We start from the raw sequence: 24,398 nt of genomic DNA, 5'->3' as shown, positions 1-24,398 counted from the left end.
AACGCCGTGGCAGGTTTTACACAGTCCTCAGCCCTCCCGTGTGGAATATCACTTCTGAGTGGAGCCAACATTGTCCCCTTTGGGGGCAGGTAGAAATGACAGTGCAGACGTTTACAAAGGTTGACAAGGAGTAGGCTATCCCTCAGGGCCTGAGGCGGCCATGTGGACTCCCTGGAAAAGCATGGGGGACTCAGGGGACCCCTTCTAGATTTCAGGACGGCAGCCAGCCCCTTCCTGCACACACCTTAGCCATTCTGGTTTCCATGGAAACCAGGGAGCCTACTGCTTCTGGTCCCAAACATTAGAGGAGAGGAGAGAATACGTATCTGTTTCTTAAACCAAACCCTGTTCACCAACCAAGCAAGAGACAACCTCCTGGCAGGACTGACATCCGCCAGCCATCTTTTGGGGAAGGGATCACTGATGAAGGTGACAGCCGAAGGAGAGCCCAGAGGAAGTCCCTGGAGTGCCTGCGAATGGGACATCGTGCTCCTCCCAGAATGCCCGTCAGTCACCTCAGGGAAATCTGAGCTCCTCAAGCCGAAGACCTTCTCTAGGTCACCTCTCTCGAGGTCCGGACGTGCCACGCAGGAGCAGGACAGGATGTGGAGGGCCTGTGGGGCAGAGGACAGTAGGGGTGTGCTGGGTGCTGGGTTAGAGCCACAAATGTTTGAGGAGCGAGCTGGTCAGGTGGCGGGGAGGAGGCCAACAGGTAGAGCTTCCACAATCCAAGCCGGCACTGTCTGCCTGCCAGCCTTGAAGGGCAGTGAGTGAGTGGCTTGGTCTCCCTCTGCCAGGACTGGGAAGGAGTACATCTGAAAGCCCCGCCCAGGAGTAAGAACACATTTCATAGTGATTGCTTTGCTCAGAAGTGTCCGGAATGAATTCCCAGCAGTGGTGATGCATGCCCAGCTGATGGGGGGAAGGAGGGAGTCACCTCCCTTCTCCTTCTCCCCAGTCCTCTCCACCCTTACCCAACACTCACCTCGGGTGAGCTCACAGGTTCCTGGCAAGGGCTCCTTCCCTGGGGGCACTCGCGCGCGCACACATCTGTCCACAGGTCAGATTTGCAGGTCCCCCAGCGAGGCTGGAGGCCGGGCGTCTGCAAGCCCAGACCCAGTTGGCAACAGCAGCTAATACTACTCCTGCTTCCCAAAGGAAAGGCTGGCCTGCCCAGCCTCCCTGCTGTGGGGTTTGAGGGACGGCATCTGCTCCTCCTCTACTGGAAGAGGGCACAGTCCTGGGGACTGAGGAGGGCAAGAGGAATGGGGGGCAAAGGCTACACAGCAGGGTCCTCACCTCAGCCCCTGCTGAGGGTAGACAGGGCCCCCGCCCGCCTGTGGGGGTGTCTGCAGGGGAAAGGCAGCATTAAAACAACAACAGGAAACCCTGGCCCTCCTGACACTGCCAGCACAACATGCCCAGAGAGGGTGTCCGGCTCCCACTCCATGGTCCCACTGCCCTAGGCTGTCGGCTTCCTTAGGGAGAATGGTGGCCTCCAGACAGGCCTCCCAGGAGACTGCGCAGAGCCCTGAATCTGGGTGGGCTCCAAAGGAGCCCAGTGATGCCTGGATTGTGGGGGCTGTTACCACAAGGTCAGTGGCTCGAGCCCAGCAGCCACTCCATGAGAGAGCCTCTAAAGGTGCCCGGAAGTCGTTTCCTCTGTGAGCAAAGCCCAACTCAGCAGCAGTGGGTAGCCTTTGTTCCGAGCGCAGACCCATCACTCAAAGCCAGCCATCTAGGGAGAGCCCAGGCTTATTCACCTCCCACCACCACCACCAGTCTGCAAATCACTCCAGCCAGGATGCAGGAATTCGACCATTGCACCAACCGTCATCAACCCATTTCACCATTCTGAATTCTTCCATAAATGCAAGGCAAAGTGCCTTCATTCTAGCTCCTCTGGATAAACGAGGGCAGAGTGCCTGCTGGCCCTAGTCCATCCTCCAGGCACCTCTCCCTCTCCCACTAGTAGGAAGCAGGCCGGGGAGGAACCATCCAGTCACCTGCTTCCGGGCTCCCACCTCAACCTCCCTTATAGGAAGGCAAGAACGCAGAGGTAACGGGAGCAAAGTCCTGGTCTGTCCGCTCCCAGGATTAGCAAGCAGCTGCCCACAGCACACTGGCCCTTCCTTGTAGGACAGCAGGGGGCTCTCAGCAGCCTGGGCCTCACTCAGGGGTGTCTGTCTACTGCTCACCCCCCACCCGCAAAAAACAGCGGCTCCCCGGGCATCACAGATGAGGCTGCTTGCTACTCAAGCACTCTCAGGCGGGGACAAGAGGCTCCTCCGGAGCAGGGAGCCACAAGGACTCAGACAGGGCCAACTTCAATAGGAGCCACCTGCCGGGGACCCTTCTCTGCCACACTCCCGACACACGCCCACACCCTTCTGCAAGCCTGTGGGCCCAGATCAGGTGAATGCTTCTCTGGAGTGATGGGGGTCTCCTTCTCGGGCAGACTGCACTGCCATTTCCAGTCTTTTCATTCCATTTTCACACACTTTATGAAGCACATACACACACCCCCCCCAGCCCTGTAGTATTCTATTGGCAACCCCCCATACACACTTCCATCAAGTTGATTCCAACACATCGCCACTCAGTCAGATAGAGGCGGGCGCCCCCAAGGCTGCACATCTTGACGGAACCGACCCTGCCTGGTTCCTGGAGTTGTGTGTTCAAAGCATCACAGCACCGACCTTCCAGTTATCAGCCCAACACTTAACCTCACTGTGCCACCAGGGCTCGGGGAATGTCAGTCCTAAGCTGATATTAAGTGATACCATAAGTTTAAAAAAATAAAAAAGAGGGCGTTCCATCTAGTTGTAGGGACACCCCCACACACACACACACCCACACACACCCAGTGAAAACACGGTGGTCTGATCTTGGGGTGGCACAGGCAGGCAGCTTGTTGTTCGGCTGTGCGTCCGGTCACCTTACATCGTCGGGAGCCACCTTGATGGCAGTTAAGAACAGCAGTCTGTCCAAAACACCGAGCTAAACAAAGTTCATCTTTTCACGAGTACTTTTGCTTTGAATCTTTTGTGGAAGCCATGTTTTCAGCCGTGAAAGGCATGCTGAAATCAAGAGGGGAACCTTTTTTTTCTGGAGAGAGTATGAATTTTGATCCAATGGCATGGATTCTGGTGGTAAGACTGGTGGCCCGTTTCTTCAGGTTCGTGCAGCGAGACGAGTCCCTGCCAGGCAGCAGCATGGACTACAACAGGGCACCCAAAACCCAAACTCGCTTTGCATTCGACCCGTAAGACAGGGCAGAGCAGCCTCTGAGAGTCCCCAGGACTGTCACTGTCGGGGAGGGGAAGGCCTCGTCTCTGTCCCTCGGTGGCTGGTGACTTCAAACTGCTCACCTTGCGGTTAGCAGTCCAAAGTGTTACCACCATGCCATAAGGGCTCCACGACAGCTGGGACGGCAGTTTCTAAAGAAGCCTGAGAGGCTGAAAATGTTGGTGGGCGATATATGCCCACCCATAAGTCATACCACTGCCATAGGGTCACGTCTGACACATAAGCCCTACAGGACAGAACTACTCCATTGGGTTTCCGAGACTGAAAACCCTTACAGGAGCAGACTGCCACATCTTTCTCCTACGGAGTAGCTGGTGGGTTTGAACTGCCAACCTTTCAATGAGTGGTCAAGTACTTAACCACCTTGTCACCAGGGCTCCCTATATGCGTCCTACAGGTGGCAGAGAGGTTCAACGTAGTTTTCCACCGCAGACTTTCTCAGAGCCTCTGACCTCATGCGCGCTGTCCAACGTCTGCTCGTGTCTGGAGAACTGGCAGGGCTGGCCGTCCAATCGCACTCTCTCGGGCTGTCTGCCTGCGCCCAGAGAAATGAGTGCTCCCTGACAAGGCTCTCCTGCCTCTTGATGCATAAGGGAAACGTTGCTTATTTGTTTCTCCCTCAAGGTGAACAGATGAATGAGTGAAGGTGCTTGCAGGACTTCTGGCCTCTCCAGGGCCACTCACCAATGCGCCAACTGGACTCTAACTCAGGGTGGGTCAAAGTCGAACTCTCGCTGGTTTTTTGGAAGACTTTCTTCCAAAGTGCCCACGAGTGGATTAAAACCAACAGCCTTTCAGTTAGCAGCCCAGCATGTTAACTGTTTGCATCACTCAAGGACTCCCCAGGGATGATTAGAATTTCATGAAAGAGAGAGAGAGAGAGAGAATGTGTGTTTATATATGTAAATGCAACAAGGAAGCAGATGGACTTTGTGCCTCTACTTAAATCTTACCTCAGTACAAGAACAGTTTGTTCTTATCATGTGGGAATGTATGATAGTCGTTGAAGACAAAATGGAAACACAGGAAAATGTGGTGAAGAAAGCTGAGGGTGCCTGGCTATTAGAAGTTATAGCTTCTGGGGTCTTAAAGGCTCACAGTTAAACAAGCGGCCATCTAGCAGGGAGGCAACCAAGCCCACATGAAAGAAGAACACCAGCCTGTGTGATCAGTTGTTGACAGGAAGATGTATCAAAAGTTCAAAATCAAAAACCAAATAGATGTATAGGGGCGTGGATGTACAGGAGACCAAAACCCATCTGTAAGGTAAATAGCCAACCTCTCTCAGGAGGGATACAGGGAAGGGATGAAAAATCCAAGGGACAGCCCTGATAAACCACATAACCTCTGGTTCTTTTTTTAAAAAATCATTTTATTGGGGGTTCATACAGCTCTTATCACAATCCATCCATCCATCCATCCATTGTGTCAAGCACATTTGTACATTTGTCGTCATCATCATTTTCAAAATATTTCCTTTCTACTTGAGCCCTTGGTATCAGTTCATTTTTCCCACCCTCCCTTCCTCACCCTTGATAATTTAAAAATTGTTATTATTTTTCATGTCTTACACTGACCAATGTCTCCCCTCACTCACTTTTCTGTTGTCCTTCCCCCTAGGAGGGGGTTATGTGTAGGTCATTGTGATCGGTTCCCCCTTAATATTATGGCTTTTATGTATTTTATCTCATTAATCATGTTATATTTACATATGTTCATTTGTATATTTAGGATCCTTCGGTACATGGAAGACATGATAGATAACCCATCAGAAACAGTAACAGGAGTAATGGTTCCCTGAGCATAAGGGAAGAGAGGGGAGGAGACGGGGGACTGGGGAGCTGATAGGACTGAAGACTGTATAAAAACAAGGATCCTAAGCACACACTCATGTTGGCTGTGGGTCATCTGTGCTTATATCACCGAGGCCAGGGCTTGGACCTCGAGCTGAGCCAGAGGTTTTATTCCTCCATCAAGTCCCCCTAGACCTCTCAAGGACCTGCAGACTTGACATCTTGCCTCTCAAGCAGACTCCAGCGACTGCCCCGAAACGTCTTCTTAGAATGCTGGGGGTAGAGGTTGTGGTTCCTATCTGGGTACCACCAAGAGGCTGGGGAATTCCTCTCTGCTCACTCGGGTTCTGACTGACAGGGAAGAGAGGAAGCTCTAATGTCAGCTGGCCCCTCCCACCCCCAGTAGCATGAGAAGAAACCAGGTGTGAGACTCCATGAGGTCGGAACCGTTTGATCACTGACTACCACAGAGGAGTGCCCTATGTGAACGTCACCAGGCACAAAGGGCAACACGCGGTATGGTTCTATTTATATGAAGCACCAAAGTACATCTACAGAGACAGCACACAGATTAGTCGATTGGGACGGCGAGCTGGAGGGATAAGGTGGAGTGGCTGTTAAAAACAGTACAAGATTCCTTTGGGGGAAGGTGAAAATTCTTGAACATTGATTTAGAGATCCTTCCACAACTTTGTGAAGATACTAAAAACCAATGACTTGCAAACTGTTAATGTTGCAGATGAAGCATCCCTTCGCGCCTCAGGGAGCAAGAATTTGTAAAGTCCCCTTCCCAGCGCCTCCCCAGCCTCCTGCCCACCCCTCTTCTGGAGGCTGAGAATTAATTCCTTGGCTGCATTCATCACCCCACTTATCTTCTCTAACTGGGTGGGTTATGTTTGGACATATCTGTTTCTGGAGCTGACAATTTAATTCCTGGTTTTTAAATCTTTATTGTTTAAATATCAGTTTAGCCTCTGAGGCAACCGAGCTGCTGTGCCCTGCTGGATAAGAATCAGCAGCTGGTAACACTGTCCCCATCCGGGCCGTGGGAACAGGGGCCAGCACAGAGCAGCTCCCTCCCAGCGCTACACACTGGAAAGTAAGCACAGGTAAGCCCACGCTTGCTTTACTTACTGGGTCCGCACGCGCGCCATGGTTGTCAGGGATCGTAAATTTGAAATGAGGCTTTTTTGCAGGAAGCTGTTGGCAGAGAGAGACAGATGCTCGCCATGCCTGCACGCAGCGTCTTTGATGTGGGAGAAGTGTGTGGACCGATTCACCACTGGTTAGTAAGAGAGTAAGGCCCTCGGCACTCCCCTTGCATATTGGGTCATCCAACACAGGAGGCGTTTGGGGGGAGGGGCAAGGGCCAGGTGGTGGTGGTGGTGGTAGTGGTGGTGATAGGGGTGGGTGGGAGGGGAGAGCAGGAAGGAAGGCCAAACCCAGATCTGAAGGGCTAGACACCGGGCTGGGGAGATGGCGCTCTCACTGGTGACAACAGGGCACTATGACAGTCTCCCAAACAGGAGGGACATAGGGTCCTAGCTGACTGGGCAGGGATGGTTGAGTCTTCCAACTCCTCTGCCAGAAACCTGGGTCAGATGCCCGCCCTGGAATAGCAAGGTTACCTGCCGACAAGCAGAGACTCTTTCTAGGCACACCTTGACGAGAGGTGCAGGGTCCACTTAGCTCAAATCAGCTGGACCGTCCACTAGGCAGGGACCACTGAAATCTGGGCACGGCCCCTTCCCTCAGTCTCCCAGCCAAGTCTGACGAGGGGAAAGATCCAGGGGTCATGTCACCTCTCGGCATCTCTCTGGAACCCCTGGCAACAGGAGCACGTCTAAAGATGTGCTGTGGCACATTTGCTGAATTGGTGGACGGAAGACAGAACTGCCACATGCTGCAGGACCCTGGAGAAGCAAACTAATCAAGGACAGTCCATGTGCCGCACCAAAAAAACCAAACTCCCTGCTATTGAGTCGAGTCCCACTGATGGTGGCCCTGTGCTAGCTTACAGGGGCAGGGAACCGATTCTGGACTCCATAAACGTAGAACGTTAACGGCAGCACATATTTTAATGGTAAGGTTTATCTGGACAATGAATGGACTTCCCAGCACGTGGGGAACAGAAGCATCGATTAGAAAAATTGGTGGTAGCTAAACCCAGATAGTCATCCCTTGGGGAATGTCTTAGTCATCTACTGCTGCTGTAACAGGCACCCAAGGGAACAGCTCTAACAAACAGAAATTGATTCTCTCTCTCTCTCACAGTTTAGGACAGTGGCTCCAGGGAGAAGCTCTCTCTCTCTGTTGGCTCTGGAGGAAAGTCTGGTACCTTCTGAGCTTCTGCTCCTGCAAGATCTGCATGGGGCTGGGTATCTCCCCCTAGCACTGCTGGCCTGCTTGTATTTTAAAAAAGATCACCTCCAAGCACAGCTTATAGTCATGCTGCCTCATTGATTAACAAGCATATTCCAGTCCCAAACAGGATCATGACAACAGGCATGCCAAACCTGCTGCCATTGGGTCAATTCCGGCCCATCGCAACCCTCTGCAGCATTTCTGAGGCTGCATACCTTGAAGGGAGCAGGCACGCTTACCTTTCTGCCAAGGAGCGGCTGGTGGGTTTGAACAGCCAACTTTGGTTAGCAGTCCAACAGTTACCAACTGTGCTTCCGGTGGGCCTTCAACCATAGGTATTCTCACTCACTGCCATCGCGAGTTGATGACAACTCCTAGCGACCCTATACCACACCCTGTGAGTTCCCAAGACTGTAGCTCTTCAAGAGAATATTAAGCCCCATCAAGCTCCCGAGGAGTAGCTTTGAACAGCTGACCTTGCAGTTGACAGCCCAACTCATAGCCACTGCACCACTAAAGCTCTAGTAGCGTTAACCCCTACCTAGGCCTAGGGGTTAGAATTTACTATACATGTTTTGGAATGGACACAATTCAAGTGATAACAGGGAGCTTACTAGAAATACACATTCCTGAGTACCTCTGTAGTGTCTTTGATTCAGTGAGATACTCAAAATCAAGTTCAGGGATCTGCACTTTCAAATGCAACCCACAGGTCACGTGGCCATTCAACTTGGTTTGGCAACCTCTAGGCTAGATGATTGCCAGCCTGGGCCAGAGTCCCAAACAAGCCAAACTAAATACATTGTCATTTCTAAATAATGATTTGTATTCTTTACCTCCTATTTACCCTTGCTAAAGTGGTGTAAACAGTGTGTGCTCACCAGCTAACCTAAAGTTTGCCAGTTCAAACCCACGCAGAGGTACTGCTGGAATAAAGGCCAGAGGTCTGCCGTCATCAACGACAGCCAAGAAATCCTTCCACAGCACTTCTGCTCTGTGACACACAGAGCCGTCATGAATTGGCTCACTGCTGTAGCAACTAGCAAGGTTGCCCCCCACCCACACCGCCCTCTCTTTTCCTGGCCTGCCTCTTTCAACTCAGGGACATCTTGACTCATTGGTAGAATGATCATCTCAAAGCCCAGCATTGTCCAAGAGGACTTTCTGCGGTGAAGGAAATGATCTCTAACTGTGCTGTCCCATTCAGTAGCCATGAGCCACGTATGCTACTGAGGAAGTGACTTTTTATTTCACTTAAATGTCAACATGCATCGCTACATGTGGCAAGTCACTACCATATTGGTCAGTGTGGCTTCCTGCAACCGAGGGCTTTGGGGTCCACTGTGGGTTTTAGGCAAACAAATTCAGACTCCACTTCCCAGCCCCACCCCGTCACCCCCGTGCGAAACTCATCTCCTGCCCGATGACTAACCCCAAACCAACTCACTGGCGTGGACTCACGGCGAGCAACCCGATAGGTCAGGGCTAAACTGCCCCAAGAGTTTCCGAGACTGAAACTCTACAGGAGCAGAAATCCCCATGTTTCCCCGACCTGATGACAGAGAGGCTGAACTCAGAGAAGCCCGGCAGGAAAGGAGGAGCCCCTTATCAGCAGTATCGGAGACTGCACAGTGCAGGGGCCAAGAGCCTGAACAAGCCCGCTCACCCCTGAAGGCTGGTGGTTCGCACCGCCAACCATCAGCCCAGGCAAGTCCCCAGCTTTCCAGAGCAAGCAGCCCTCATTCCCAGGCATCCCTGGCTTAACTACAGCTGACCTTCAATGCTGGCTTGCACAGGGACCTTTTGGCGGTGTGGAGGTATACAAATATGAGAAAGAAAAATTAGTCTCACGGCCCCCCGCCCCCCAAAGGCCAACTACTTTTCCAGACTTTTTCATGAGGAAAATACCTCGTCTGCACACTTCCAAACGCAACCGGACTCTTTCCCAGCCAGACCCAAACCGGCCCCCGGGACTCCAGATGAGCACGGTGGTCTTCCTGCCTCCCCTTCCCTGCATCTGCCTAAACCCAGACTCTGCACTGACCCCAAGGGTGGCAATCTGAGCTGAGAGACAAGGACTGTCTGAACCTCCAGGGACACGGAAGGAACACAGACAGAAGCTGCCGCAGAGGGACCGGATCGGCATCCAGCCCTGCCGGGCCAGCTTCTCAGCAGGCTGTGGCCAGACAGACAGCTCTCCTCTCCTCGGAAGGGCAGTGGTTCCCTCAGGCCACACCACTGACTGTCCCCTCTGTAGACACAGCTGGCCTGAGGTCTTGCAGGGGTTCCTCTGACAGGAAGGGTGGATGGAGGGAGACGAAGAAGGAAGATATACGAAAGGCACCGTGGTGAGGGGAGCAGCCAGGAGCCAGCGAAGACCAGACACGCTCTCTCTGACATTTGCTGGAAGATGTTTTTGCTGTTCTTATCTGGTTGCTGGTATTTTGTTTTGTTTTGTTTTGTTTGAGAGTTTGTTTGGTTTGGGTTTTTATCTATCTACTTATATACTCGAGCATAAGCCAACCCGAATATCAGCCGAGGCACCTAATTCTACCACAAAAACTGCATTAAAAATGTGCTGAGTATATACGAGTATATACAGTATTTATTTGGGGTGGGTTTTTTTCCCCTCTTGCTCTATAAAAAGAAATATAGAGAAATTAAAAGATGGTGTTGCAACTTCCTTTGTCACTACACATCCTCAGGAATAAACAGGCCCATTGCTTCACTCTGCCATCTGCACTAACGGTCGGCTCCAGGCTCCCCTCACCTCTGCACACCCAGCTCCTGAGATGCGGGAACCCCACAGGACAGGGCAGAACTGACCCTTGGAGTTTCCAAAGTTATAAACCTTAATTATTGGAGTACAAAGCCTCATCTTTCTCCCGCAGAGTAGCTGGTGGGTTCAAACTGCTGACCTTGTGGTTAGCGGCCAATGCATAACCCACTACCCCAGCAGGGCCCCCTGTCTTAGCGGGGAAACTCCCCGAAGCCTGGTCAGCACCCCTGCAGCATGCGCACCTCCACTGGAGGTGCAGTGACTGGGAATCAAACGTGGGTCTCCCACATGAAAGACAAGAATCTTACCACTGAGCCACCGCTGTGTCAAAACCAAAAAACACGCCAACAGCCATCGAGTAGATTCCAATTCATTGCAATCCGATAGATCAAAGTCAGACTATTCCTTGGGGTCCTAAGCCTGTAACTCTCTATGGGCGGGCAGCTGCACCATCCCTCCCAGAGCTGCTCATGGGCTTCCAGTCAAGCACATAGCCCACTGCCCCACCAGGGTCCCTTGCTGCGCACCCGCCAGGGTCAGAATGGCACTGTCACAACCTCAGTCCAGCCACTTCCTTGCCCTGGCTCTAGGCAATGGTCAACACCGGATCCCAAGCATTTCCTATTACCAGAAACACCATCCCCTGGGGGACATCCAGTCCTCTCAGCTGACCCCTCAGCCACACAAAACACGGGAACACCCAGTGAAGCCCCTCCCACTTCTCCTTAGCAACCTCTCCGTACTTTGCCTAACCTTCCGCGGGAGCCTGGCACAAGTGGACCTCCAAAAAGCCTCTTCTGCTCCTATGGGCCAGAGCGTGTCCCCTTCTGCCAACCTAGAGAATCGACCTCCTCTCTCTGTGTCCATTCATGTGCCTGACCCACCGCCCATCCCTGGGCCTCGTCCTTAGGGCAAACCAGGCATCAGACCATCTGACCCATGCCCGCCCCTGGCGGCCTTCCTCCATCACAGCGGGACTTCAAGGGGCAAAGGGTAGTACGGATGAAAGGGTGCAATTCGAGTTTCTGTTGGCCAACTTGTCTCATTTGTTTCTCACGTGCATAGACGGTCACCACCCCTCCCCTAAACGCTAAGTTTCCAAAGGCAAGGCCCACAGCTTAGCGTTATCCTTGGAACGGTCTGCATGAAATTGGCATTCCATAAATATTTGCTGACACAATATAAATTGCTGGGTCCACTATGTACCGAGTGCTCACAGGGTCACAGAGGGTGATCCGAGGGCGAGGGCGGGATGCTGCTGGGCGGGCGTCCTCGAGGGGCCCCTCCAGTCCTCAGGACCTTTGTTCTTGACCCTCCTGCCTGGTGCCCTCGCCCAGGAGTCCCCGAGGCTCACTCAGATGTCACCCTGACCCTTTATTTAGAGCTGCCACATCACACATGCTGCTGGTATTGAGGGACCCCCACCCTCCTTCATGTCTCCTTTGTACCGTCACCAGCTGATTAAAACAGAGATCACTTCCTGCGCTGGATTTTGCCTTTCTCCCCTTCATAAAATACAAGCTCCAAGCAGGCGGGATTTTGAGGTGGTGGTAGGTTTGGGTTTGGGGCAGGGGACAGTTGTGACTTCTGTTCTGTACACTGATGTGGCCCCCAAAGTCCAAACCAGGTGCACGGCCAGGTCGGTTCCAACTCATGGTGACCCACCCGATCCCGAGTAGACCTGCCCCATGGGGTCTTGACGGCCCTGCCCTTCCAGAAACAGATGACCAGGCTTTCCCTCAGAGGGTCTCTCGGTGAGCTGGAACCACCGACCTTCTGGTTAGTAGCCAAGTGCCACCTGGGGACTGCTCACCGACCCCCAGAGCCTACAGTAACCTTAGCGTTTAGAACATGTTTAAAGCTCCCAGGGGCTTCCCTGGAAGGAAAATGAGGCTGTGTGCATACAACGTACAGTCTTGGAAACCCTGTGAACAGGTCCGTATGTCCTGTAGGGTCGCTGTGAATCGGAATCCACACCCCGCGGTGGGGAACGGGGTAACCTGTGATTCTGACCCCATGTGCACAGGTTTCCGCTTCTGTAAATTGGGGTGGCGTTTACCTGGCAGGATCATCTTAAGAATCAACCATAGTGTGAGCCAAACCTCCCCACCCAATGCCTCACATGTAATCTGCTTGGTAAACGCTCTCTGGGTGCTGGGCTTCCAAGGTGATCCAGAATCAGGCCCGCCAGCGGGCGACTTTCTGCATCACAGTCAGCCTGCCGCTCTCGTCCTTTATCCGTAGGGAGGCTGCAAAAGGCTCTCTTGGCTCTGCTAATTAATTTTCTCGAGTGGTAAATGGTTTTGAATCTCAGAGGGATGAAGGCACCCCAAGGCAAATCCTGCTTAGGTAGGCAGGGGTCTGGTCTCAACTGCTAGAAAGAATCAATCCTATTGTTCTGAATTCCTCTCATCTCTTATAGCAGAGGCATTACAGGGGTCTAAACCCAAGGGGGTGACCCTGAGTCTTCTCCCATTCTAGGCTCATCCTGCCATCTGGGCCTCCTGATGGCCCATCAGCAGGCAGGAAGGAGGCAAACCTGGAGGAGAATAAATGTTTATAAACATCGCTGGGATGGGTGAATGACTCAAATACTCTATGCAGGAGACGCGTGGACACTGCTGGCTTTCAGGAAGAGAGGGCAGAGAAGATGGCCCCGGGGCAAGGGGGAAGGTGGGTGGCAAGAGGCTTCCTGGCCTGGGCTGACCACTTCTTTTCCAGTGTCAGGTCCTTTTCCTGGTAGGGAGGATGCAGCAATAGTTATGGAGAAAGGACTTCTGTGATGGTCCTTTGCCTCTACAATCTCCGATTCCAGGCCAGCTCCGTGTTGCGGCCTGATGTTCAGCGGCTCCGTGAGGTTCAGACCTCTGGTCTCAGGCCTCAAAATTGGCAATCCGGTGCTCAGGACGCGCGCCCCAGCCATCCACAGGAGCACGGCCAGCAGGATTTTGGACTCCATCGGCATGTTTCCACTGTGTGAAGAGCTAAGGCCAGCATGCGGGCTCCAAGTGTGGGCGCCCCCTCCTCGCCACCCTCACCCCCTCAGTAAAAGTTCTTCAAGGAGGGGGAGGCTCATCTCCACATCGGAACAGGAAGAGGAGGGGCCCTGGGACCAGGAGGAGAAGGAAGAACAGTGGCGTTGGGAAACTGTGGTCAGGGCCCCTTCCTTACAAGAAGAGAACTCCCTTAGCAGAAACAGCAGGTGCCAGCCTGAGTCAGCAGATCCCAGGGGGTGGAGGGAGACCCATCTGAGAACCACACCTTCCCAGGGTAGGAACTCCTCCCACAGGAGGGTGAGTGGCTGTTGGCGGACAGGAGGAGGAGCAGGCCAGGCACTGTACCAACTGCTGGAGCCTAGTACATACCTTGTATTTACATAAGGTGGCACCCTGCCTGTAGAGACTGCACCTTCCCTGGGAATCCTGTGTCATGCCCTGTACCACAACACCACACGCTACACACAGCAATGGAGAGAGTGGGCACACTTGAGAGTCAAGATCGACATCCCCAGGGACCTCACAGCTTACAACACCTACGGGGGGCACCTTGCCCAGGAAGGACATCTAAACTGTGAGAAGACAGCTGCGAGGGTCTGGTCACGTCTGACAGGGAGACCCCCACTTGTGGTGGGAAAGGAGCTTGAAAGCAGCAGTGTTGGTGCTAGACTAGAGTAAGGGGGTGGAGCAGGGTGGGGGGAGACAACCCCGGAATACATACCACAGAGCCAAGGCAAAGGTGTGTGGTGGGAGGGATGAGTCCCATTCAGGAAACAGCATGATGCATTCGTGAGACAGGGAATTAAAAGACAATGGAGATTTTTCCACAAACTTTTGAAGTCCTCTTACATAAACTACTTACCCTGTGAACACACAGCGTGCACTCAGGACAAAGTGTGGAGGCCCCAGTCTGGGAAGCAGCTGGCTAGCTCATGTATCCCGCTTGCCAAGAATCGGGCTTTTAGCAGACAGACTACTGCTCATGGCAAGGTCGGTGGTTCAAACCCACCGACTACTCCTCAGAAAAAAGATGAGGCTATCTTTTCTCATAAACGTGTTAGGCAGACTGATGTGTACAAACTTGAAGGGCGAGACCTTCATCCCAAGGCTGAGGGTTCCTGGAGGTGGCCGATGTTGACAGACAGCTCACCGGCTCTCACTGCCACTCCCCTCAGCACCTTCTTTCTCAAACCAAGTTCATGGCCACAGAGTTAGCAGCCCAATGGGTAACTCAGTCTATCACCGGGGCTCCTTCCTTCCTCTCTAACTGCCAACCCTATTTTATTTTAAAGAGCCTGAGCCCAGGTAAGCCAACCCCAGCCACCCCAAAAAAGGTCAGTGAAATCAGGTTGAGACCCAGGAAACGGGGCCTCTCCCACTCCCGCCCATTCTTGGACTGAGTGTGCAGTACTGAGACGCCACTGGGGAGGGCATGGAGGCACTGAGGAGCCCCTCGGGCTCAATGGGAAAGAGGTGGTGCTTGGCAGCCTGAAGGTGAGATGCCTGCAAATGTAGGTTTGTGAGGGAACAAGAAGGGGAGAGAGAAGAAGAAAGGCGCAAGAGCACCATGCCCGGTGCTGACCTCTCCTCCTCACCCCATGCTGGTCTGTGGTGGTGTCACCAGCCTGCCTGCATTCCTGAGATGCTCAGCGTTCCACCCAAGTGGCCTTAAAGACGGGGGGGGGGGGGGGGGGCAAAACAACAACAACAACCTGGCACTCTACAGAAGCCAACACACCCTGCAGCCCCTTCACTTAGACAGGACGCCGACTGGCTTCCAGGGCCTCCAGCCTTCCCCTCAGAAGGAAAGAAGCCAGGACGGAGGCCGGGAGCAGGGCGAAAAGCAAGAAGGGGCGGCTATTCCAAGGACAGGGGCTCCTGCTGTCAGAGCTAAAAATAAACTCTTAGCAATTGCACCCAACTCCTCCCCTCCAGAGGCCTAAGGGCCTTGGCAAATAAATCTCTCCCAGCAGAGGAAGTGCGGGCCCCAAGGGCCAGGAGGAGGGCGCATGCCTGGGGAGCCAGGGCGGATGGGCACCTCCAGCTGAGGGCAGAGGGATCACGGCCCCCCTCCACTCAATTCCACCTCTTGGTCCCTACCACTCATCCCTGCACACCCCTCCCCTCCAAACAAACCCTAATCCCAACAAAGCAGGCACATCCCTCAGGGCCAAGATTAGCACCAGCACCTGCTCTGGGGATTTAAAAGCCAAAAAGAAGACAAGACCAACATCAAACTAGGAGCAAACGCTCTCTCCAGTATCTGCCTATTGTTAGGCAGGTATCCTGGTGGCCTGAGCAATGTCCTTAGCCCCTCAGAGTCCCCAGGGTCCCTTCAACGGGCACAGATCAGGAGAGGCGTCCTGCCCAGCGTCCCAGCCCCCCAGGGCCAAGGCATGGAGGAGACCCAGGCTCTCTGTGACATTCTGCAGGTGACAGAGCTGGAAAGGCCAGAGGGGCCGTGGCTTGACACAGGAAGGAGGCGGGAGAGCCAGGACCCAGTTATTCTTGGAAGCCAAAGAGATGAGATCACATTTTGAATGTGACAACCCAATGCCCCGAGCTGCTGGAGGTGGAGGGTATAGCGTAGCAACGGGGCAAGAGCCCAAGGCAGGTTGTCTGTGCTTGTGCTTGGTCCCGGGCAGTCAAGGACAGGGCCTGAGACACTGGCCCCACACGGGCTCACCAATGCACTCCCACACACCTGGCAGGGGGCTGCTTGGGGGTGGGTTCTAGAAGAAGACAGCTGAGAGCAAGACATGGTGGATGGACTTGTTCATCATCCTGCTCCTCATCTAACGTTTCCCCTAACTGGGAAAGGCCCTGGCACTGCCCCAGGGCCTCTATGCACATACATCCAGACACCTGGAGATGCCCCCCCCCCAAACACGGCTGCTCCCCTGGCTCTCAGATGCCCAAGCTGCCCAAAGCACCCACCCAGCTTGACTGGAAGAGAAGGGACAAGTGGGGAGGGCAGAGAGGGCACAGGAAGGCCTGGGGCTGACTGATCCACGGCCTGGGCTGCCAAAGTGAGTGCAGAGGTGGCTGGTTCACCTGTGGCCGCTGAGACAGAGGGGCTGAGCTCTGGGCTCTGAGCAGGTCAGGCTGCAGGAGCCTCGCCGGTACTATGGAGAGCCAAACAGCAACAAAGTCACACATCCATGCAGCTGCCCTGCAGAGGGCCAGGGAGGGGAGGAAGATAGAGGAGGAGGGGTCAGCATGGGAACAGGAGACTAGATAGTGAGTTTCCACCTTTGCTTCAGGCTCACAGGAAGAACCATCTTGGGGATAAGCCAGGCAGAGAGGCAGCTCAGACAGCGCGCGCACACACATGCCCTCCTCTTTTCTGAGACAGAAATGGGTTCTTCCAACAGGTGTCCACAGCCCTTTGCCTCCCAGACAAGTGTCACAGGTGGGCACTGGTCACAGAGATGCCCTGTCACATCACCCTTCTGGACAGCGCAGGGTCCTAGCGGAATGAACCCACAGCTTAGCCAGGGGGCAAGCCTGGGAGGGGAACATCAGATACAAACAGGGGCTGACCTTGGAGCCACGTCCCAGCCTCTTCCACCTGCTGGCTGGAACGCAGAGATGTTTACTGGATCAGAGAAGAGAGACCCTAAGAATACTAGCCACACACTGTCCTGGGCTGAACCCAGTCTTCTGGCCCTGCCCAGTGTCCCTCTCTTTCTTGTCCACACCAATCGATGGCCTGGCACATAGCACCCCAGCCCTAAAACCCCTAGCTTTAGCCCTGAGCAGGCAGACAGGGGAGAGGGGTGGAGATAAGGCACCAGCACACATCCCCTTCTCCCCCTCCCTCCTCAGACTGCTAGGCCCCTTCCAGCTTAGCCGGATCCATCGGGGACAGAGTGCTACTGGGCTGCAGGTCCACGTGTGGCCCCCCAGCTCTGGGGCCTGCTCCTCGGCTTGCACCCTGAGACACTCCCTAGGCTCTCACTGCATCTTCGGGTGGGTCAGGGAACACACCCAGCCACTCACAGCAACAGGCGGGCAGAGGGCTCCGCTTCAGCTCCCGTGGACCAGCCGCCTCGGCCTCTGCCAGGTGCCCTGCACAGGATACGGCCCGCACAACCACTCCCAGGGGCCTGACTTGGCCTCACAACCTTCCGCCGCCAGTCCTTGAGTGGCACAAACGGTGGCGCCCTCAACTGCTGACCAAAAGTTTGGCAGTTTGAGTCGGCCCAGAGACACCTCTGAAGGAAGTGCTGGGGGTGAAGCCGGGGAAATTAGCCAGTGCAGCCCGTCCAGAGGGCACTGCTTGAGTCTGGTGGTCTCAGAGAGGCCATGAGCAAGAAGAGCCTGGACGCCGAGGGTTAGTCTAGTCCCTTTCGTCACCACCACGCCAGATTCCAGGGAAGAGCGGGCCAGACAGGTTCCAACCAGAACCCTTCCCACGTTATCCCAGAGGAAGAGCCGCTGGCCACTGGTAGTCAGCAAGTAACCAGTAACCGGGCACCGGTGACCCTGGAGCCCAGCAGGAAGCCTATCTCAAGCGCTGCCCCAGGAACCTGCTAACCTGGAGAGGAAGAGGGGCAAAAAAGACCCACCTGCCCGAGGTAGGGCCCTTGGAAGAAGGGGAGGCAGGCCAGTGTGCCGTCTGTGCCGCGGCCACCACCACCACCACGGCCACACCAGAAAGAAGCCGCGATCACAGCACAGTAGGGCCACCTCTTGACGGTTGTGACACAATTCAGGTGACAGTGTCGTGTCCTTTCCCACCATGGCAAATGTTCCTCCTGCCTGATCCCCACACACCGTGAGGGCGCATGGGCCCTGGCCCTCCCACCTTACCAGAAAGCTGCTCTCCCCGTCTCCTGCCCCCGGGGTTAGGTTTGCCTCAGCAGTGCGGGGGCTGCCCACAGCCCTCCCAGCTCCTGCACGGGCTTCTGATGTAGACTCCTCAGATCCCAAGAGATCGGACCTTCTCCATCCCAGACACCAATACCTTCATCTCCCCCAAAAGGAGCCCCAGGAATTTCCCAGACACCCACCAGCACCCCTGGTCCTGGCCATGGGCCTGCATCTCTCGCCCCTGCTGTCAGCCTCGGATCCCAGAACTTAGCTGCAGATGTCCCGAGCCCAGGACTCACAAGTGAAGAAGGCCTGTGAGCTGACGGCCGTCTTCGGCCTGGCCTCAGGGGACGCCAAGAGCCCCGGTGCCTTAGACAGAGAGAAGGCCAAGGCTAGGTTGGAGCCTTCTGCCAAGAGGAGGGCAGCTTCTCTGAACCCGAAACCAGACCCTTCCCTCAGAAAACCACAAGCCCCAACCTCAACGAACCTTAACCTTTCCTTCTAACATCCTGTAGCTTCTCTCGTGACCCCCAAACACTTGGAAGCCTGCTTTTATTTAACATGAAGATAGCCCAGTTGCTCCTTCCGGGCCTCCTCCCCACCTCTCAGCTACACCATCACCCACTGCAAGCTCGTCCTTTCTCAGAGCCAGGCAGTGCCCAAGCACACCCACTGAACCTTCCTCAGTACCTTCAGTTTCATAAACTTCTGCATGTCCAACAAAGAGGCCCTGTACAGGGCTAGGCTTTGGACTGAGACCCACAAGGTTCAAACCCACCAAGTGCTCCCCGAGAACGAAATGATGCTGTCTGCTCCCATAAAGACTTACAGCCTCACTTAGGAACAATTTGGAGAGGGATAACAATAACCGTGGTACAAAACGACGAGTATTAACAATGACACTCACGGGAACGAATAGTAGCAGTGTGGGTGAACGGATACATTGGGTGGTGTAAGATAACGGCAAATAAACAAATAACTAGTATAATCATAATAATATATAATAAGGGTTCCTGTGGGGTAGAGTGAGGGGAGGGAGGGGACAAAGGAGAGTTGATATCAAAGAGTTCAAGAAGAAAATGTTTTGAAACTGAGGGTGGCAGCAACTGTACAATTATGCTTGATCTAATTGATTTAGGGATTGTTAAAAGAATTCCCGAGAAAATGATTAAAACAATATAATTTTTTATTTTAAGACTTGCAGCCTCAGCACCAACATATCGTCGCTGTGAGTCCAAATGGACTCTATGCAGAGGCCTTGGGTGTTTTTTGGCTTATGCCCAGCTATGTGATGTCATCCGAGACCCACAGAGTCACAGAGTTCTCCTGGCAGATGGAAATACTCTTCAGTGCTGTCCAATTGATAGCTACTAGCCACAGGTGGCTGGTCAACACCGGAAAAGTGGCTAACTAGCAACTGAATTCTTTATTTAATATTTTATTTAAATGTAAACAGCCTACGGGGCTACTGGCTCACTACTGGACAGTGCAAGCCCAGACAGCCTACATTTGTTATGTTCTACCTTCTCCCTCACAACACACACACACTCACACACACACACACACACACGTTACAGTCCACTCTATACGACAGGGTACACACACACACACACAAAAGGTTTTTTTTTCAAAGCTATGTATTTAAATTTTTTGACAAAAAATTTCAAAGTACTCTTTGAACTTCAAACTTCAAAGTACTCTCTATTACACTTAAAACATTGGTCAAACCTGCAATTCCATTCTTGGAAACATTTTTCAAACTCATCTGTTTGGATGGCTAACAGCACCTCCCTCGTTTTTTTCTTCACCTCATCTACATCATCAAATCGCTGTCCTTTCATGTCCCTCTTCATTCGAGGAAATAAAAAGAAGTCGCACAGCGAGAGGTCATGAGAGTAAGGTGCATGAGGCAAGAGATGCTATTTTTTGCCAAAGACTGTCACTAAGAAGGCTGTGTGAGCAGGTGCGTTGTCGTGTTAGCAAAACCAGTCTGCCACAAATCAGGACTTTTTTGTCACACACTGTTACGCAATCTTTTCAGAACCTCTAAACAGAAAGTCTGATGAACAGTCTGACCTGGTGGAACAAACTCCAAGTGCAGTATCCCACTCACATGAAAAAAAAAGGAGCATCGTCTTGATCTTTGCTTTCATTTAACAAGCTTTGGGGGGCAAGGTGATGATGGTGTCCTCCACCGGCTTGATTGATGTTTGCTTTTGGGCTCGTAAGAATAGCACCCTATCTCGTCACCATTAATGAGCCCGGAAAAAAATTCCATGCTGCTTTGGAGCTGTTCTTTCAAAGCAGGGCATGTTTCCACTTGACACTCTTCTTGCTGGTCAGTCAGAACCCCAGACACAGTTTTCACAGCGACCCTTCTCATTCCCAAGTCTTCCATTAAAATTCGCTGAACTGAGCTCCAAGATAGTCCAGTCCAGTTGACGTCCCCATCTCTTTAATGGCCCACCATCAGTCTTCAAGCACAAGTGCACGAATTTTGTCAACATTTTCGTCTATTCAGGAAGTTGACAGGCGTCAAGAATGAGGTTTGTCATTAATCAACATTTCCCCTTTTTTGAAAGGAGAAAACCACTGTACACCTGAGTTTTTCCCATAGCGCTGTCCTTGTAAGCTGTGTTCCACATCACAGCAGTTTCTGTGGCACTTTTCCCAAGCAGAAAGGTAGCCGTACGCTATTCTCTTAAATCAGTCATCACAAAAAATGAGGTTTGAGCAAAACTTCTTTTACAAAAAAATTCACTGTGACCATTGAGAACCTTCCAAGGCAACCCCACTGGGTGCACTAATTCAAGATTTGTCGGATGCTCGCCTAGTGGGGAAAATGCACACTACAATAGCACCATCCAGCAGAGCTTTTTTCTAAGCAAATGGTGTATGCTTAGCAAATGGTTAACTATCAGTAAACACGTGGATATCCAAGAGTCTGGTTTGGTCAAAGCAACCTGCCTAACCTCATGATTATATCCAGGAAGCCAGCAGAAGACAATTTAAGACACAGCCCCTAACACAGCCACACCTGTTGCCTCGCTCAGGGGGGACAGGTACACAGCAGATAGGCCTGGGAGACTGTAAGGAGCTCTGATCCTTCTTTGCACCAGTGGTATTATCCCCTCTCACAGTGCCCAGGTGACATGAGAGGTTACTAAGCCTTGGGCTGCTAACCCAAAGGTCTGCAGTTCGAAACCACCACCCCCCATGGGGCAGGACAACCAGCTAAGGCTTTCCACTCCAGTAAAGCCACGGGGGCAGTTCTACTTTGTCTCATAGGGTCACTGTGAGTCTGAACTGACTTGATGGCAGCGAGTTTGAGAAACTGTCCAGACCAACCATGAGCGAGGTTCTGATCATCTCCCCTCCGTGGCACCGCCAGCAGCCACATCACCGTGGCACTGGGAAGGGAGGAGAGAGGGAGAAGAAACCACAGAGGCTTGTTTGGGTCTCGAATCCACACAGTGGAGAGACAAACAGAGATACGCTGTGACAACACTCTAGATTCTGTACAGCAATAATAGCATGCTTCGCCTAATCAGCGTCGCCTGGAGGAGCGGGAGAACAGGGACAACAGTGCTGGCTTTAATTAAATTTGTTCAGCTACTACCTAAGAATCACCATGACACAGGGAAGGAGGAAGTAGCTAAGGCACCCCATGGGGAACACAACTAATTAATACATAAGAAAGTTGGGATAAGGGATCCCCACCAAGGAAATAAGTTAGCTTCTATCCAAGACTCCTGACTAGTCTGGGTGAGCGGAAAGAGGGCAAGTGTGTTACCAAACTCACTGCCGCGGGATGGAGCCAATGCCCACTCATAGCTACCCTGTAGGGCAGGGTAGAACTGCCCCCATGGGTTTCTGAGCACAGCTTTACAGGAGGAGAAAGCCTGCTCTTTCTCCCACAATAGCGTCCAGTCACCTAAATTGTTACTCCGTACAAATCAACCATCCATGTATTTTTGTTCTAAAACATAGTTTTATAGATGTATACCTTTTTTGTCCTCAATGTTTTAAATTCTCTATCAGTGGCTACATTAACAGTACTATCAATAGAACTACCATATGTCCTGTGGGGGAAATGTATGAAGTGCTCCAGCAAAGTAATAATGATGCCTTTAAAGTGAACCAGGGATGTATACAAATCATAGCTGTGTGAATGGATCTTGAGCTCAAACTTAATCGTAGCCCTAATCTAAGAAGAGTGAGTTCTATGACAATACCGACCTGTTCAATACCTACCCCCATGAAGAAATCACTGAAGATATGGGTGCTATAGCAAAGCATGGTGAAGACAGGAGGTAGTGCCCAGCTATCCGAAAGAATAATATCTGGGGTCTGAAAAGTTCCTCTTATAACAAGCAGACATTTAAGTGAGGCACCGGGTAATTCCACACAGAAGAATCGCACCAACCTGTGTAATCTAAACATTGTAACTAGTAAAAGCCAAACCCAGGAGAGGGAACGGTACTAGAGCTTAAATTCTGCACTCCCAGTTTACAGAAGGCTTCGGATGACCTTGAAGCCCCAAACCCATTCACTGGGTCCCCTATGTGGATTAAAGCTCTTGTAAATTCCCTCTGTCTGTGGACCAGAGATGGGAAAGGCCTTGTTATCAGACAGAGCACAATGCAGGATGGATTACTGCACTTGTAGCTATGCCAATATGTGATACCTCCTCATTGACATCCCTCTTGAGCCAATGTATACATTGTTCCAGTTTTTAATATTATCAGCTTTGTTTTCAATTGAGGCTTTTCTCTGTTTCATCCTGTCATTGTTGTCAGGCTGTTTGTGTTTGGTTTTGTAGGTTTTTCTGTATAGGACAGGTAAACCTCCATAGACAACAATTGGACCAACAGATTCAAAGAAGGGACCTGACAGGGGAACTAACAAACATGAGCACAAGGAAGAAGAAATGTCGTGGAACTGATCTGGTGGTGGCTGCACAACTCTTATGAATGTGACTGAACTATTGAAATGTATGACATGTGAACTGTGTGTTCGTGAGACTGTTAAAAATAAACAAACTACTTTAAAATTAAGAAAAGAGGCACTGAATGGAGATGACCTCCACAGTCCTGTCCAATTCTCGCTGGAACTTGACAAAACGGGCCGCCAGAGACGTGAGGGGAGGCCACAGCACCCCGCCAGCAGCATGCACACACTCGTTTCCTCTCTGGCGCGAGGCAGAGGAGCAGCAGGGCAAGTGGGAACTATCTTTTTAATCTCTGATTTTACTTAATAGTGCTAGGAGGTCACCAGACCACAGACAGAGCGCAGGACGTAGGGGCAGCCAGGGGCTCCCTTTACCTCTCCAAACAGGCAAATTCCAAAAGCCCATTAGAGACCCAGCTACTGCCCGTAAGCCCTCCATCCTAAATCCCCAGGAATGACCATGACCTACAGGTCTCCTCCCTTTTTCTCAGACCCCTTCCCAATGGGACAACCCCTCTTACCCTGCACATCTTCTTCGCCTGGTTTTATAATCCAGGGTCTCCAGGTTTGGGGAATCGTCTCAGTACTCAGCACCCAAGGTGAAGCTCATCAGAAGTCATGATCTAGAGAGCTCTCTGGTGTTCGTCTCCAGAACAGGATTCTGGGAACCAGATTCCCCCACGGCTGTAATTACGTCTTAACCAATATTTGGATATGGAAGGGCTGTTGACACTGCTGTCACTCTCCTTATGCCTCATGCTTTCTTTCCCCCTCTATTATTAAGCTTTTACACAAGGCTGTGTGGGAACTCTACAATTTAACAGTTGAGTCAACTTGTAAGATCTGGGAGCAGGCTGCCTGTCAAAACAGATTGCCTTCAATCTTCACCCACTTAACACCTGAGAAGTTACCCATGAAAACCCACTAGACTATACACATTATTTTAAAAGCACTGTTAGATTTTTTTTCCCTCCCCTTTCAAAGGTGAAAAAAATTCAGCTCTTTCGCCTATTAATCACAATGGAACCTGAATTGCCATCTAAAAGCATGCTAGGAAAAAAATAATAAAAGCATCCTAGACAGCAGTTGGGCGCACATGTGTATATTACATAGATAAGGAACAGAACCTGAAGGCTTTTGTTCCCAAGTCTTTAGACAACATTCTCCCAGTCCACAAAAATGAAAAGCCAGTGTCCCCAAACTGCCGATGGGAGACGGCAGATGGCGTCTCAGAGAGGAGAGAAAACTCTCTTGGAAAGAGCTTCCCCAATGGTGCAGGTTAACTGTGGTCTACCTGGAGTTCCTCAACCCCACTCCCCAAGTCAGAGCCACCTGCTCCTAGCATCCCTCGCCCCGTCCCACCCCCACCCCCAGTCCCCCAGTGATGAGTAC

At 52.2% G+C, this 24,398-nt stretch overlaps 1 protein-coding gene across 1 annotated transcript in view; it reads right to left on the bottom strand.

The window, feature by feature from the left end:
* The window catches only part of MAPKAPK2 (MAPK activated protein kinase 2), a 53,580-nt gene extending 30,029 nt beyond the window's left edge, over nt 1-23,551 (bottom strand). The window contains exon 1 of the mRNA XM_045298009.1: nt 23,528-23,551. Coding sequence (XP_045153944.1) covers nt 23,528-23,536 — 9 coding nt within the window. The 5' untranslated portion in view covers nt 23,537-23,551. The remainder of the gene's footprint in view (nt 1-23,527) is intronic.
* Between the last annotated feature and the right edge of the window lie 847 nt (nt 23,552-24,398).

This window comes from Echinops telfairi, unplaced genomic scaffold (assembly GCF_000313985.2).
Source record: "Echinops telfairi isolate 266 unplaced genomic scaffold, ASM31398v2 ScPeMD7_7424;HRSCAF=8462, whole genome shotgun sequence".
Lineage (NCBI taxonomy): Eukaryota > Metazoa > Chordata > Mammalia > Afrosoricida > Tenrecidae > Echinops > Echinops telfairi.
The sequence above is the reverse complement of the archived record's forward strand: the minus strand, read 5'-3'. Positions and strand labels throughout refer to the sequence as shown.